General features: G+C 43.4%; 1 protein-coding gene across 1 annotated transcript; it reads left to right on the top strand.

Annotated features, from left to right (window-relative positions):
* Window positions 1–3,028: 3,028 nt before the first annotated feature.
* On the top strand, window positions 3,029–7,811 carry LOC142504447 (uncharacterized). Its single transcript, XM_075617313.1, has 6 exons — window positions 3,029–4,564; window positions 4,688–5,162; window positions 5,603–6,218; window positions 6,316–7,038; window positions 7,285–7,702; window positions 7,800–7,811. Exons 1-6 carry the CDS (start codon window positions 3,029–3,031, stop codon window positions 7,809–7,811), a joined length of 3,780 nt encoding a protein of 1,259 aa, XP_075473428.1.
* The last annotated feature ends 8,749 nt before the right edge of the window (window positions 7,812–16,560 follow it).

Genomic DNA, 16,560 nt, shown 5'->3' with positions numbered 1-16,560 from the left:
GAGAAAAATTTATTTGGTTAGTCGATAACAAAAGATGTTTACGGGGAGCAGAGTTTACGGGGATCGATCACACAACCATTCGCAAGGGAATATATCAAAATTCTCAACGTACTGGACGAGCGCTCGATGCGTTGGGCGAGCGTGAAGAGGCGAGCGAGTGGCGGCGGGCTGAGCGGGTGTGCGAGGCGAGATGGGGGGCGCTGGACGAGCAGGCGCACTTGGGCGAGGGTGGAGCGGCGTGAGGCGTGCTAGGGGCGCCGGGCGAGCGCTTGGCTGGGCGAGCGTGGCGCTCTGCGGGGGCGAGCGTGGCGCTCGGAGGGGACGAGCGCTTGGCTGGGTGAGCAGGCGTGCTGGGGGCGCCGGGCGAGAGCTTGGCTGGGCGAGCAGGCGTGCTGTGGGCGTCGGGCGTCGGGCGAGAGCTTGGCTGGGCGAGCGTGGCGCTCGACGAGGGCGAGTGCTTGGCTAGGCGAGCGTGGGCGCTCGGTTGGGCGAGCTTAGGCGAGGGGGCGAGGTGGCGAGGGCGAAGCTTGGGCGAGGTGCTGGCAGGCGAGGGGGCGAGGGGCGAGCGTGGCGAGGAGCTGGCGCGTGGGCTTGGGCGAGCTCGGCTGGGCAGGGAGACGGCGAGGCAGGCAAGGCGGGCGTGTGGGCCTGGGCGAGGGGCGAGCGTGGCACCCAGCAGGGCGAGCGGGAGGATGGCGAGGCGCGACGCGCGGGGCTGGGTGCCTGGGCGAGCGAGGGGCTCGGATGGGCGCTCGGCTGGAGACGAGGGGCAGGGGGCTCGGCTGGGCGAGCGGGAGGATGGCGAAGCGCGGCGCACGGGGCTGGGCGCTTGGATGCGTGGGGCTGGGCGAGCTTGAATGGGGTTTCGGCGAGGGTAGCGAGGCGAGGACTCGGGCATGGGGGGGAGAGCTGGTGAACGAATTGAAGAGAAAACTATAACAAGATTGCGATATGATTTAATTTGTTTCCAAATCTTTGGAGACTGACAAACGACCGGAAGAAAATACACAACTCGTACCCGGTGACCCGAGGACAACACATCTAATCGAACTTTGAACCTACGATTCAGTTCGACTCGGGAGGGGAGACTGGTGATACCCCATGGATGGGCCCATTACCCTTGGCCCATCCCTAGCTCAAAAGGAAGACAAGCCCATCAAGGGCCCATGTATTCTCCTATAAATACCAGGTTTGAGTGTTCAGTTATTGGATTCACTATATTATTTTCAGCAGCGCCCTTAGCTGCTCCCCCATATATCCTCAGTCTCTGACTTGAGCGTCGGAGGGGCTACGCCAGGATACCCTCCTGGCCCCCTCATAACGGTCTTATTTGTGATTTCAGGCCCAGGGTAATTTTGGAGCCCGTGTCTGGATTAGTGACGCTTGCGTGGATCGGACCCTAAATTTCCCGTGAGTATCACTAACAAACTTTGTTAGGGATTAAGGACAAATAATGTCGGGTCATGTAATGCTACATCCGTCTCAATTATATAGATTTTTATTTTTATTTTTGGTTTTTTTAAATATATAATTCAGTTTCTACATTTAATGATATTTTTTTCTTAATTTTAACTAATATATTCTTATTAACTAAGCTGTCTTAAAAACATGCAACCATTTTTTGAATGATTTAAATTTTAAATAAGTTTTTTTTCCCAATTATTTGCTTACTTTGTGTGAGAAAAACAAACAGACTTATATTTTTGGCATGGATGGAGTATATAAAATGTTAAATTCATTATTTTTAATTAAACAGTAAAACTATATCATAATCTTAAGATTCTTAATTTAAGAATATATGGCAACCTATGGATCAGCGGTGCCTAGGATCTCTCAGCAGCAGTACATCATACATTGATTTATCATTTTATTAATTTCTTTTTAAATTATAAAATTGATTTTTTAGATATTCAGAAAATATTATATGTCTGATGCTGATTAATAATTCATATATACACATTTATTTTTGTTATTTCTTGGTGTCAACACGTTTTCTTAAATAATATATTTTTAAAGTAATTATATTGATATGTTGAATATGTATATATAGCACACATATAAATGTTTTGCTCCAAAATAAGATGTCGGTTTCTTTACTCGTATGAAATTTAATGAAAATCCACTTTTTTAATTCATTAATCGCTTTTTTCCCCTGAAAATATCCTAAAAAAGTTTCAATTTATTTACTATCTAAATTTAAAAAAAAACAATGAAAATATATATAATCTCTACCCTGCCCCGATCTTCATTCTGAAACAAGGAAGAATTATGCATGAATAAATTACGATCTCTAAATTATATATTGAATGAATTTGTTCAATATTTTTCGGTAAAAAATATTATGTAATCGAGCTAGTGAAGCAAAAAAGGTGATACCCCTGTAAGGGTCCGGGATAATGGTAACCATTTCCGGGTAAGTGATGACCCGGGTTATCGGTTGAATAGCCCGGATCAGAAGACAGCTGTACGGGCACTTCTTCTCCACCCGGTTTCTCATACAGGTACCCAGGTAACCAACTACCCAGGCCACCTCGAGAATTGCACCACACTCGAGTGTGATCGATACAGGCAGCCTAATCCGTCAGAACCACTTGGGCTTGGAGTGTCCTAGAAGTCATCAGAAGCTACAAGTATGGGCAGCCGACTTGCCATACTTAGTAGGTGGCACAAGAATCGAGGTACCTACCCCATTTTCTACTATAAATAGCAGGTATTAGTGTCATTTAAACATTCGGAAATCTTTGAACCAAAAGCACTTACATATTTCCCTTCAAATATTGCTTGTGTTCGTAAAAAAGCCTGCTGACTTAAGCATCGGAGTGGCCACGCCGGACATCCCTCCGGCGCCCATTCACGAGTTTCTTTCTTGTTTACAGGTGTTGATCCAAGCCATTATCTTCACTCAAATTTCCAAACATTATAAATTATTGATTTGGTCCGTTGAAGCCCCGTACCCGGCTCACCTATTTTAACGAGATCACATCATTGGCGCCGTCTGTGGGTAAAACACTGAGTTCGAGACGTTGATATGGCTCGTACGAGAAGAACCAACCAGGGTAATTCTCACGCCCAGGGTGATGGGCGGCAAACTTCAAGACAAGCTGATGTTAATAACATTGGAACAAACCTCATTACCCTGACCCCTGAAGAGTTAAAGAAAATGATGGCCGATGCCGTTGTGCTAGCTATGGCCAGGAAGGAGGTCTCTCACCCTGTCACACCACCCGGTGATAAACAGGGACGTGATCAGGGACTTGATCAGGAGCAGGAGCAGGGGCAGGGGCAGGGAAGGAGGGATAACGAGATGGTAGGAGAAGACGAGGGATCCAGTGCTGGGTCCAAATCTCCTACCGTGGCAGAGGAATTGATGGAATTAAGGCAGAAGATGAGGGTCTTGGAAGGACAGTTGGAAAGACGGAGCGTTGTCCGGGCAGTCCCGAGAGGATGCCCGTTTTCTGATATCATCGTCCGGGAGCCTCTTCCTGGAAATTTCAAATCTGCGAAGGTGAAAGACTATGATGGCAATGCAGACCCGGAGGAACACCTGGCCAGGTTTGAAAATATGGCCATGTTGCACTGTTACACTGATAGAATTAAGTGCAAGGTGTTCCTAACAACACTGGTGGATTCAGCTCAGAGGTGGTTCGAAGGCTTGACTTCCCAAAGTATCAGTTCCTTTGATGACTTCCAGAAGGTGTTTTTACACCATTTTAGCAGCAGTAAAAAGTACAAAAAGACTGCTTTTAGCCTTTTTGAAGTTAAGCAGAACCCAGAAGAGAGTTTAAGGGCCTATATCAGAAGATTCAACAGAGTGGCCCTAGACGTCCCTACTTGTGCCACTGAAACGAAGACTACTGCATTCACCCAGGGTTTGAGAGAGGGTGAGTTCTTCAAGTCACTTACTAAGAAGGTGCCGGGAGATTTCGAGGATCTATTGTTGCGAGCAGAAAAATATATCAATATGGAGGAAGCCCAGGAACAAAAGAGGGACTCTGTGAGAAAAGAAAAAGGAGACCGGATGTCTAAGCCCGAGGAGAGGGGACAGAAAAGAGGCAATACAGGGCACTTTTCTCACCACGTGCCTCTGAAAATTGCTCGGGAGAGGGAAGTGCAGGAGTGCAGCAGAGATTTGGCCCCTGATCATCAGTTATCCCGGCCAGAAAAAACTGGATTTTGCTCTTTTCACAAAGTATGCCACCATAACACTGAAAACTGCAAGGCACTAAAGGAGAATTATGCCTCATCGTCCATCCCGGGACCCAGTAACAATAGCCAGAGGCCGAGAGTGCCACCTTGGACATCTCGGCCACCAGGATCCAGAGCCCGAGGAGGAAGTGTGAGGAATATCCCGAGGATTGAGCCCAGTAGAAGAAGGGAGCCTGAGCCCGAGAGAAAAAAGAATTCGCCCCCTGCAACAGGAATGATCAAAATGATATTAGGAGGCTCTACTGATGGAGATTCTAACTGGGCGAGGAAGGGGAGAAGCAGGAGGGAATGTTTGGAGGTAGAAAGAGCAAGAAGGAATGAGGCGATCATTAGTTTTGGCCCGGAAGATTTGAGAGGGGTGAGTCTGCCCCACAACGACGCCCTGGTGTTCCAAGCCCGAGTGGCGAATTATGATATTCTACGGGTCTTTGTGGACTCAGGCAGCTCTGTAAATGTAATTTTTAAAGATGCCTTTGTACAGATGGATTTGCAGGGCTACCACCTAGAGGCTGTGGAGACTGCCCTCTTTGGTTTTGCTGGCCATATGGTTTACCCGGAAGGGGAGATCATGTTGCCATTAACCTTGGGTTCTCAGGATCTTAAGAGGACGGTGATGACTTCATTCACCGTAGTGGATTCCCCGTCATCATATAATATCATTTTGGGGAGACCGGCTATGAACGAATTGAGAGCCGTAGCATCCACATACCACCAAAAGATAAAATTTCCAGTAGGAGCTCGGGTGGGAGAAGTCCGAGGTGATCAACCATCCTCTCGGAAATGCTATGTGGAGGCAGTCCGGGCGGATCAGAGTAGAACAAGGAAGGAAGGGAAGAAGGCAAGGGTGGACGGGGAAAGAACGATGGGGAGAGGAGAGGTGCATTTTGTGGTAGAGGAAGAACAAGAAGTAGTAGAAATCGGACCAGGCCAGCAAATTCGGGTGGCCCGAGATCTCAGTATATCCACTCGGAACATCAATTGAACATCCTCCCGGGATCTCACCCAGTAAAACAAAAAAAGAGGCAATTTGGCCCTGAAAAGAACAAAGTAATTGATGCGCAAATTAAGGAGCTTCTGAAAGCTAGCCACATTAGGGAAATTCAATTCCCCACATGGCTTTCGAATGTGGTCTTGGTACCCAAATCTACCGGGAGGTGGCGCATGTGTGTAGACTTCCGCGATCTCAACAAGGCGTGCCCCAAAGATCATTATCCTCTGCCCAGGATTGATCAGCTGGTGGATTCCACCTCGGGCTATGAATTGCTAAGTTTCATGGACGCATACCAGGGGTACCATCAAATCCCTCTGGCTAAAAAGGATCAAGACAAAGCCAGCTTCATCACCTCGGGAGGTACATTTTGTTATATTGTAATGCCTTTCGGGTTGAAGAATGCAGGGGCTACTTACCAGCGTCTGATGGATAAAGTCTTTGAGAAGCAGCTGAGACGGAATGTGGAAGTCTATATGGATGATATTCTATCCAAATCCCGAGAGGGTGCCAGCTTTATTAGTGATCTAGAAGAAACTTTTGCGACTCTCATGCATTATGGAATCAAGCTTAATCCTGCCAAGTGTATTTTTGGCGTGAAGAGTGGCAAATTCTTGGGACTCATTGTGACAGACCGAGGGATCGAGGTGAATCAAGAGAAAGTCGAATCTGTGCTAAGCATGCCATCTCCCCGATCTGTCAAGGAGGTACAAAAGCTAACTGGGAGAATTGCTTCCCTTTCCAGATTTATTTTCCGATCAGCACACCGGAGTTATCCTTTTTTTCAAATCTTAAGGAAGGCCCAGCAATTCGGATGGGATGAGAAATGTGAACAGGCCTTCCAGGACTTGAAAATTCATCTTGCCGGGCTCCCGGTGTTGGTGAAACCAGAACCTGGAGAAAAATTATATGTCTACCTGTCCGCTACAGAGTATGCTGTCAGCTCTGTTCTAATAAAAGAGGAAGGAACTGATCAAAAACCTGTCTATTATGTCAGCCATGCTCTGAGGGGGCCCGAGCTCCGGTATAGCGAAGTGGAGAATTGCTTTGGCCCTAGTCATGACCGCCCGGAAGCCAAGACCTTACTTTCTGTCACATCAGGTTATTGTTCTTACCAATAGTCCTCTGGGTAGGATCATGACTCATTCCGAAGTATCCGGGCGAATGATAAAATGGACAGTAGAGTTGGGTGAATATGACATCGAGTACAAGCCCCGAGTGGCCATTAAAGCACAGGCTTTGTCAGATTTCTTATCTGAAATGATCCAGCCCAGTGAGGAGGAGGTATGGAAAGTATCAGTGGATGGGGCATCTAGCCTGATGGGGTGCGGAGTAGGGGTGGTATTAGTGTCTCCCTTGGGAGAAAACGTCAAATTAGCATTAAGAATTGATTCCCGGATAACCAATAATGAAGCTGAGTATGAGGCTGTTCTTGCAGGTATTCGAGCTGCCCGGGAAGTTGGAGCTTCTCGGATTATTCCATATTCTGATTCACAGCTCATCACTCAACAAATAAAGGGCATTTATGAGGCTAAGGATGACAAGATGCTTAAATATTTACGGCTCATTCGAGCCCAAGCAGAAAGCTTCATGGATTGGAGTATTGAACAAGTACCCCGAGAAGAAAACAGTGAGGCAGACGCTTTGGCTAAAATGGCTGCTTCTTTATCAGAAGTTAATACCCGGGAGGTGTTGCATATTACTCGGCTGGTTCTCTCTACGGAGGAAGAAGCATCACCCATGCCTGAAGATTCATGGATGACACCACTGATCGCGTATATTACGAACCATGAGCTCCCTAAGGATAAAGCCCGAGCTCAGAAGATCAAAAGACAACCCCCCAGGTTTGTTCTCTTAAATAAAATTTTGTACAGAAGATCATTCCAAGGACCGCTTTTGAAGTGTTTAAATGAAAAAGAGGTGGATTATGTTCTCCGAGAAATTCATGAGGGGTGTTGTGCCGAGCACCTCGGAGGAATGTCTTTAACTCGAAAAACAATGCTTGCCGGATTCTAGTGGCCCACCTTAAAACAAGATTATGCTCGTTTGGTCTAGATTTGTGAGGGCTGTCAGCATCATTCGAATTTCAGCTACAGCCCAGCCACTCTCATGAAGCCTATTTGGGCATCCTGCCCTTTTGATCAATGGGGCATGGATATTGTGGGTCCTTTTCCGGTTGCCCGGGCTCAGAAAAAATTCTTACTAGTAGCTGTTGACTACTTTTCTAAGTGGGTTGAAGCTGAGCCTTTAGCAAAGATCACCGAGCAGGAAGTATTGAAATTTTTATGGAATAACATTGTGTGCCGGTTCGGAGTGCCCAGGAGAATAATCTCGGACAATGGAAGACAATTTCAAGGCAAAGGAATTACGTCATGGTGCCAGGAAATGAAAATCACTCAATCTTTTACCTCTGTTGCATATCCTCAAGCCAATGGTCAAACAGAAGTTGTCAACAGAGTCATTGTGCAAGCATTAAAGGCAAGACTTCAGGGTAAAGGAAAGGATTGGGTGGAGGAATTACCTAGTGTCATATGGGCTTACAGAACTACTCCCCGGGCACCTACTCAAGAAACTCCCTTCAGTTTGGTATATGGTTCTGAAGCAGTTCTTCCAGTAGAGATCGGGCAGACCTCTTCCCGGGTAGAATCTTACCCGGAGGACAACGACCAGAGCGGGCCATGGAGTTGGACTTAATAGAAGAAAAAAGGAACAGGGCATTTATTCGAATGGAGGCATACAGAAATCGGGTGATGAAATCATATAACAAGAAGGTCCGTATTCGAAACTTCCAAGTTGGGGATTTAGTCATGAAAAAAGTCAACCCTGCTGGGGAAGTTGGGAAGCTGGAAGCCCGATGGGAAGGACCTTACAAAATCACTCGGAGAGTCAACTCGGGATCCTTTTATTTAGAAGATGCGCAGGGACGTCCCCTCAAAAGGCCTTGGAATGTGTTTAACTTAAAGAAGTACTATGCATAATAGATGTAATTATTTGACGGAAGAAATCAATAAAAAATATATATTTTCTCAGAGTATTGCGTTTGTTATTATATCTTGGGAGCTGCTATGACCTGGTTCTTAAAAAGCCCAGGGCACTACACCCTGGCTCGGGGCACCACACCTCGACCATTCCCAAGTCCCGGGACATGATCCCCGGCCCAAGGCTCCGTACCTTGGTTCTTAAAAAGCCCAGGGCACTACACCCTGGCTCGGGGCACCACACCTCGACCATTCCCAAGTCCCGAAACATGATCCCCGGCCCAAGGCTCCGTACCTTGGTTCTTAAAAAGCCCAGGGCACTACACCCTGGCTCGGGGCACCACACCTCGACCATTCCCAAGTCCCGGGACATGATCCCCGAACCAAGGCTCCGTACCTTGGTTCTTAAAAAGCCCAGGACACTACACCCTGGCTCGGGGCACCACACCTCGACCATTCCCAAGTCCCGGGACATGATCCCCGGCCCAAGGCTCCGTACCTTGGTTCTTAAAAAGCTCAGGACACTACACCCTGGTTTGTGGAATCCAAGAAATACTCCTTCTGAGTTCAGGTTTAAATCTCTACATCTGGAGTATTAATTAAGCTACTTATTTAACGTATGGACCGGGACCCCGGGTATTCGATTGAAATTACCGTTTTCTCCTACTAAGAAATACTCATAAGTTATTGCATTACCCGGGTTGCGAAAAAATTGTCAAAAATCATATTGAAAAAAGCACAGCGACGGAAAGAAATCAACATTTCCTTACAAAGTTCAAAGGCAAAAAATACAAAGGAAAAAATACAGAGTAAATTACAGGCCTATTCTAAAGTCTGCTGCCCTGATGGTTCTCCGGATTCCCCGGGAGTCTTCTCAGCCTCTTTCTCGATAGCATCATCTTTGGGAAGGGAAGCAATGGCCTTATCAATATCAGGAAAGCCCTCCTTATCTGTCGGAATCAGGCCTATCTCCTCAAATTGCTCCTGGCATTTCTCAAAGCCAATCGAAAAGTATTTGTAGGCCCTATCTTCAACAGCTGCTTGGAATTCCGCCGATTGAAGGAAAGTAGTCCTCCATTCTTCATGGGTCAGCTGAAGAAGTCTGAGCTTATCTTCAGCAACTTCGGCTCGATGTTGCTGGGCACTGGCTTCATCCTCGAGATAGCTAATCCGAGATGCCAGGAACGCAATTTGCCTCTGAGAAGCCTCATCCCGGGCTATGCTCTCATCACGAGAAAGTTGAGCCGCGGCCAGCTCTTGATTAGCTGCTTCCAAGGAAGTTTGGAGACTAGCAGTTGTCTCCTCGTGAAGCTTCTGGGCCCGGGCCATCTCTCATTGGAGATGGTCATGAATATCCTGAGCCGCCCGGGCTTGCTTACCCTTCTTGGTTGCCACCGCTGCCACCTCTTCAAAGGCCGAAACTAGCATCTGGGCAGCCTGGATAAGAAGGAATCTTAAAAAAAAAAAAGAAAAAGAAAAAGGGGGGATGGAGAGAGAGGGAAAAGAAATAAAAGAATAAAACTTACAGACAGAAGACGGTTGGACCCCTCCAAAAACCTCACACTAGAAGGAGTGCTTTTCAGGATAGCTATCTCAGCAGGGCTGAGCACCTTCTTGAAACGCTTAACACCAACAGCGGAAGCTCCCTCGAAGAAGATGTTAGCCAGAGAAAGCTGGTCGGTTGGAGGGAGCTCTTGGCGAGGTTCTTCATTGGACTGGGGGGGGGGGGGGGGGAGAGGAGGAGGTGGAGCAGATCGGAAGGCGCCTTGGTCACCCTCGGAAGGGTCTTCGAGAATAACCAGCTCGGGTTCTGCAGTAGCTTTTCGTTTTCTCTGAGTGAGGGGAATGAGATCTTCAGATTCCTCCGAGTTCTCAGTCATCGCCCGGGAAGCGCCATCTTGGGGAGGTTCTTCCCGGGACACCTCAGCTCTCAAGGCTGCCGCTTCTGCATCCCATTTTTTCTTTTCTTCCGCACCTGCCCGGCGAGCCGCCATTTCCTTCTCTCGGGCTGCCTTCTCAGCTGCACGCCTTTTAGCAAAAACTGCTTGCATGTCAGAGTTATCTGCATAGAGGAGTGACAGGGTTATGATACATTAAATAAACAGGATAAAGGAATAAGAAAGCACAGAAGATAAAGTATGTACCGAGTTGAGAACCGAGCCAGCCACCTCATCAATTACCCGGTCTATGGGGTCCTCAGCCCGGGCACTCAACCCGTAGGCCACTAAGTTCTCTTCTGAGATAAGAATGGAAGAGTAGTACTTGTGTCCCTCCACGAGGGTTTGACTCAGGAGGAAAGGCTCCTCAAATTTGTAGGATGGAGGAAGAGAAGGTTGTTGGGGAAGGGAAGGGAGAAACCGAATTAGACAGGGTAAAGGACCCGGGAGTTGGATGTAAAAAAATCTTCCTTTCCATCCCTTTTGAGAGGAAGGGATGTCATCGAGGAATCGGGCGTTTAACCGGGATTTAAGGGAAAATGCATTATCCCCGAAATGGCAAGAAAAATAACAGTGAAGGATGAGGGGGTGATGAGAAGATTATTCATTTTAAAAAGGACATAGGCCGAGGCCATAATCCTGAAAGAATTGGGATGAAATTGATTGACAGGTACACCAAAAAATTTGGCAACATCAATATAAAAGGGATGAACGGGAAACCGAAGACCGTTCCTAACCTGGTCCCGAAAGAAAGTTGTGTACCTAGGAGGAGGGTTATCGGCCCTATCAGAGGGCCCGGGTATCAAGATAGAAATGGAAGAAGGAATATTGCCCAGCGCTCGGAGTTCCTCATCTGCCCCCAAGCGTAAAGCGCTTCGCATAGAGGAGAACCAGGGAGTTCCCGGGATCTCGACCGCCCGAGGACTCGAGACCTTGGCTTTACCCTTACCCTTGTTCTTCGCAAGAGCTCGGGCCCGGGAGTGGCCATAAGATAAAGGTTTAGAAAAGAGAGGTTTGATTGGAAGTGCCACTGGTTTTTTAGAAGGTTGGGTAATGGAGCGACGTGGGGGAGAGGGAGGAGAATCGGAACGAAGTGCGGAAGACTCAGCGCTAGGAGAGCCTCGCGCATTCGCTCCTGAGGTGGAAGAAGTGGAGTGAGACATTTTAAAAGAAGAAAACTTACGACGATATATGCGGTGGAAGGTTGCCGGAAATGATTTCGCACAAGTAGAGTCTCGAGAAGAGAATTCGCAAGAGCTTCGCTGCAATTTCAAATTTGAGAGTAATTTTTGGAAAACCTGTTAGTTAGTATATATAGGCGGTGGGGGAAGATCTCAGCCGTTTATTTAAAAAGCATGCGTGGACGACCACGATTTGCCTAGAAAATTGTACCAGGCATACGAGGGGACACACGCAATAATTAAAAATGTCAGACTTATCGGCTCATCGAAATACGAAACGTTCTTGATCGTTGATAGAAAGGGCACGCGTTATCATGGCATCCCGTGGGTTACCCAAGATCTCATCTTAAGCCCGGGAGGTCTGAGGCCCCTGCATCTTATCTTAATCCCGGGAAAAGTAAGGCCCCGGTACTTCATTTTGAGCCTGGGGAATTTTAGGGCCCGTTTTTTTTTTCAGTTGATCACTTATCAGTTCTGGATATTTATTCTGATTCATTTTATGGTACATATATCATGCGATGTCAATGAAATACGGACAATAAGAGTAACTAGATAAACATTTTTATTATTATTATTATTATTATTATTCCGGGAATTCTTTACCCGTTACATTAAAAAATTCCTCTTCTACATAGGCTATCCACTTAATCACAAAACTCTTTACAGAGCTACCAGTGAACGCCTTCATAAAGCTAGCAGAGTCGGCAATCTTCTGCAGCGTCCTCCTCTCTTTATGAAGCAATAGCTGGAGGATAAAGTCGTCCTCAAAGAGGTCCTCCGTATCAGAAATCTGCAAGCGTTCCCGATACTTTGCAAACTTGGCCACCAGTTCAGGAGTGATAGCCTCCTCCCACTCGTGAAGAAGCTGAAGTCCTTGCAGCTCCTCCCAGTAATGGAGGATCTTTTGGAAGACTTCATCTTCCAATTCAGATTTTCTTTTCTCAAAAGCCGCTTGCATAAACTCTGCTGCCATGTCGGGAGATTTCGAACCACTGGAACCCGCCATTGCACTTCTTGAGGACTGAATTGATGGAATGTTGGAGAATAGGTAAGCAGGTTACTGTATATATATATAGGAAGGAATCAGTCTCCATCGTCGATCCGAACCCAATCGGACGATCAGAGGGAATCTAGGAAATTGTGCAGGCAGATGAAAAGACGTGTACGAGTATCGAGGAAATAGGCTCATTATTACCTCGGAATACGAACAATTTTCGACGGTGTCACTGTTAACACATGCAGCATAATGACATTCATTGGATTTCCCGAGAATACTAAACGATGAATGTACAAAACCTGAGAGATATGGAAGCCTGACACCTCATCACTTCTGCAGGATATTTAGAGACCCAAGGCTCTTATTCACTCTGGGATATGTTTTGGAGTAAACATGCATGACTGATCGGGACAGCGAGTCAAGCTCTAGTCCGACTATTTTTAGGATGTGTGGTGATACCCCTGTAAGGGTCCGGGATAATGGTGACCATTTCCGGGTAAATGATGACCCGGGTTATCGGTTGAATAGCCCGGATCAGAAGACAGCTGTCCGGGCACTTCTTCTCCACCCGGTTTCTCATACAGGTACCCAGGTAACCAACTACCCAGGCCACCTCGAGAATTGCACCACACTCGAGTGTGATCGATACAGGCAGCCTAATCCGTCAGAACCACTTGGGCTTGGAGTGTCCTAGAAGTCATCAGAAGCTACAAGTATGGGCAGCCGACTTGCCATACTTAGTAGGTGGCACAAGAATCGAGGTACCTACCCCATTTTCTACTATAAATAGCAGGTATTAGTGTCATTTAAACATTCGGAAATCTTTGAACCAAAAGCACTTACATATTTCTCTTCAAATATTGCTTGTGTTCATAAAAAAGCCTGCTGACTTAAGCATCGGAGTGGCCACGCCAGACATCCCTCCGACGCCCATTCACGAGTTGCTTTCTTGTTTACAGGTGTTGATCCAAGCCATTATCTTCACTCAAATTTCCAAACATTATAAATTATTGATTTGGTCCGTTGAAGCCCCGTACCCGGCTCACTTATTTTAACGAGACCACATCAAAAGGGAATACCAAATTTTGGTCCAATTTAAGTTATTTATTAATAATTATTATATGCTCTCAAAAATAATAATAAATATTTATATATCAGAAAAGGCACCTAATCAATTTTAAAGCTGGGAGTTGAAAAATAAGTAGCACAAATTTTGAAAATATTATTCGATCACGTGGTGTGCATGGAAGTAGGCACGTCTCCTTTTTTTATTTTTATGATATATATTTTTAATGCATCGACTCTTTCTCGAGGACCAATAAATTCGGGTGGTGGACTTGAAGTCCGTGCCATTAAAGATTACAAATAAATACAATCTCTTTACAATATTTAACAAATAATTAAAGATTTTTTAAAGAAGATGTAGAAAACAAAGTAAATAAGCATAATAAATAAATATATACATAATTAATCGATTAATCAATAGTTGAGATTTTGATTTTTCGTACCAATATTTTATCAGGTGAGTCTATCGCACAAGATTTATCAAATATGATTTACTTGAGTAATGTGATTTGCAAATTATTGCGTTAATCCGAGATTTTATCGTCATATATATGTGTATATAGATATTGTTTATTATACGTGTACAATTAAATATATATGAAACAATTAAAATTCAATATCGCTTCCTCTAAACATTCTCTGCATTTTTTTTAAAAAAAAATCACCACACATTTTATATTTTCACTCATATTCGGGCGCTGATTCTTAACTTGGGAAACTCAACTTCTATACCATGGGGGCATGTACCAAAGATAGTTCTGAGGCATATATACATACATATACATATATATATTATAGGGAAATATTTATTCTTAATTTTAATTGATATATCTTATTGATTTATTTCCCTAATATTATCTTTACTTTGTTGATATGATATTTTATATTTAATTATGGTTTTGTCTTTCTAGATAATCATGTTAAGATTTTATTGTGATATGATTTCTTCCTTGAATTTAATTTCCTATTGATAATATTATGTGGAATATTGGGTTTTACCTTTCAAGATATTATCTTTGTGATAAATATCTTCTAGATATAATATTTATGATAATGATTTACATGATATGATGTTGTTTATTTTGTTTCTAATATAATTCTTGTTTACCATATCTTATAGGTTTCCTTATGGAAGATAAACTCTAGGAGAGATGAAGGTTATAAATAAGAGGTGATCAACATGTGATGAGGGGCGACGGAGATTTAATAAAAAAGGGGCGAGAAGAGTTTACTTGGAGGAATTTTTCGTGGAGATTTTTTGTGTGAGTTTTCGTGAGAGAGTTTTAGTGGAGGAGTTCATGTGTAGGATTTTCGTGGAGGTGATTTTCTTGGTAGCTTAAAAGAAAGAATTTTCGTGGGAAAAATTCAGAGAGTTTGTGTGTAGAATTTTCGTGGAGTCGAAGTGTTTTTCGTGGGAAGTTTTCGTAAAGAGTTTTCACGTGAGAAGATTTTCTTGGAGTTTTTAGTGAGAGTTTTTCTTGCAGTTTCTTTCTCTCGGTCAATATTCACTCATGTGTGCACGTTCAGAATTTCAGAGAAAACCTTATTCAAGAGACGTGCTGTGATTTAAAGAGTTGTGATAGAGTGTTGCTGTGAATGTTGAGAACATCTGCGGACAACATCTGGGAAGAAGTTGGCCGAAGATTGCTTCTCGTGGATTTACCTTTTTGGATCACGTTTTTGCTTTCTTGTTTTAGTTTTATTCTGGTTGTTTGTTTTAGAAAGTATTTGTTTTCTCAACTTGTTGAGGAAATTGAATTTTGTCATAATCACTTGTGTTAAGTTTTTGTGTAAACATTGTGGTTTTCTAGTGATTAATTTTTCCATAAGGCACCGCACAAGTATAAATACTTGTGCATATTTAATCCTTTCCATCTATTTATTTCAAGTCAATTTGTGTTATAAAAGTTAATTTTCCGCTGCATGTAGATGTTGTCCGAGATGTTGTAACATCTGGCACAACACCTAATTCTGATAAAACACAAATTTACTGTTTTACATCCTATACTGATATTCTCATTATTTTTGGTATCTGTCGGACAAAATAAATCCTAACATATATATATAAACACTCATTGTCGAATTTCTCAAAAATCAATTATGATTTTATTATTTACAATGAAATAATAGACAAATTTTAAATCTACACTTTACTAATTTATACATCAATAATACAAAATATAATGAATTTCAAACGACGCTATTATTGGGTGAATATGAAATCCATGCTAATTAACATGACATATTATATGGTTATATAAGGAGTGAATTTGGAATTTATGGTCTGACATCTTTAAACCACAAAAATATATTGGAAATCAATGAATTTGACATTCATCGATCTAAACACAATTTAACGTTATTTGGTTCAAATCTCATCGATTATCTGAGCCGTTTAATTATTTATATTAAATAAACAAATCCTCATATTCCATTATATATATAACTATATTAAATTAAAGACTACAAATAAATAAAAAAAACAATAAGTTGGAATTTTTTGTTGTGGTCAACCAGTGGAATCTCCATATTATTTCTTTATCTAAGGTGTAAAATTGAGAAAAAAGGAAATGTCATAATTATTAATTTATCGATCTTGGAAAAAGTTCGAAAGGAAAAGAATTGAGCGTCTCGTTTAGCTTTGTTAGTACCGAAGTGCCAAAATAAAGAATCTTTATTTGAAGATAAAACTGATAAACATAGTTCGATTAATTTTTAAATAAATTATTTGGATTTTATTAATCCGGTGCTTGAATTAAATAGCCCATATATTATTATTTATACACGGGTCACACTACATGTTCCATGTGGCCGGCGATTTATACAAATCTTAATAGTCAGTTTGAACAAATATTTATAAAAAAATTTAGAAAATTATAATTGTTGGCGACGGTTTCCGGTCTATATGTCCGAATTTAGAATGGATATCCGGTTTTATACTCAATCGTAACAAATCTCTCGACCAACTCAAAAAAAAAAAAAAACATTTTGTATATAAAATGATGCAATAAATTTGAGATTAATGGTAGTTTTACTATGACAAGCCTCAGGAAATTTTTTCTGGACTCGAGGGAAAAAAATTATAATATTGTTAAATCAATAAACATAAAAAGTGACAGCTTTGCACGTACCTATGCCGGTATAGACCAATACAAACATAATGTCCACAAAATACATTGAATTGGACTTTTCTTGTCTATCCAAAAGC

Source organism: Primulina tabacum, chromosome 9 (assembly GCF_025594145.1).
Source record: "Primulina tabacum isolate GXHZ01 chromosome 9, ASM2559414v2, whole genome shotgun sequence".
NCBI lineage: Eukaryota > Viridiplantae > Streptophyta > Magnoliopsida > Lamiales > Gesneriaceae > Primulina > Primulina tabacum.
This window is presented reverse-complemented; position numbering and strand designations above follow the sequence as displayed.

Excerpts from the sequence above, each read along its gene's own strand:
- LOC142504447 (XM_075617313.1), top strand. The coding sequence starts at position 3,029 with ATGGCTCGTACGAGAAGAACCAACCAGGGTAATTCTCACGCCCAGGGT. Across the intron at positions 5,163-5,602 it reads TCGGGTGGCCCGAGATCTCA|GGGCTACTTACCAGCGTCTG; the intron begins GTATATCCACTC and ends TGAAGAATGCAG. Across the intron at positions 6,219-6,315 it reads CTGAGGGGGCCCGAGCTCCG|TCCTCTGGGTAGGATCATGA; the intron begins GTATAGCGAAGT and ends TCTTACCAATAG.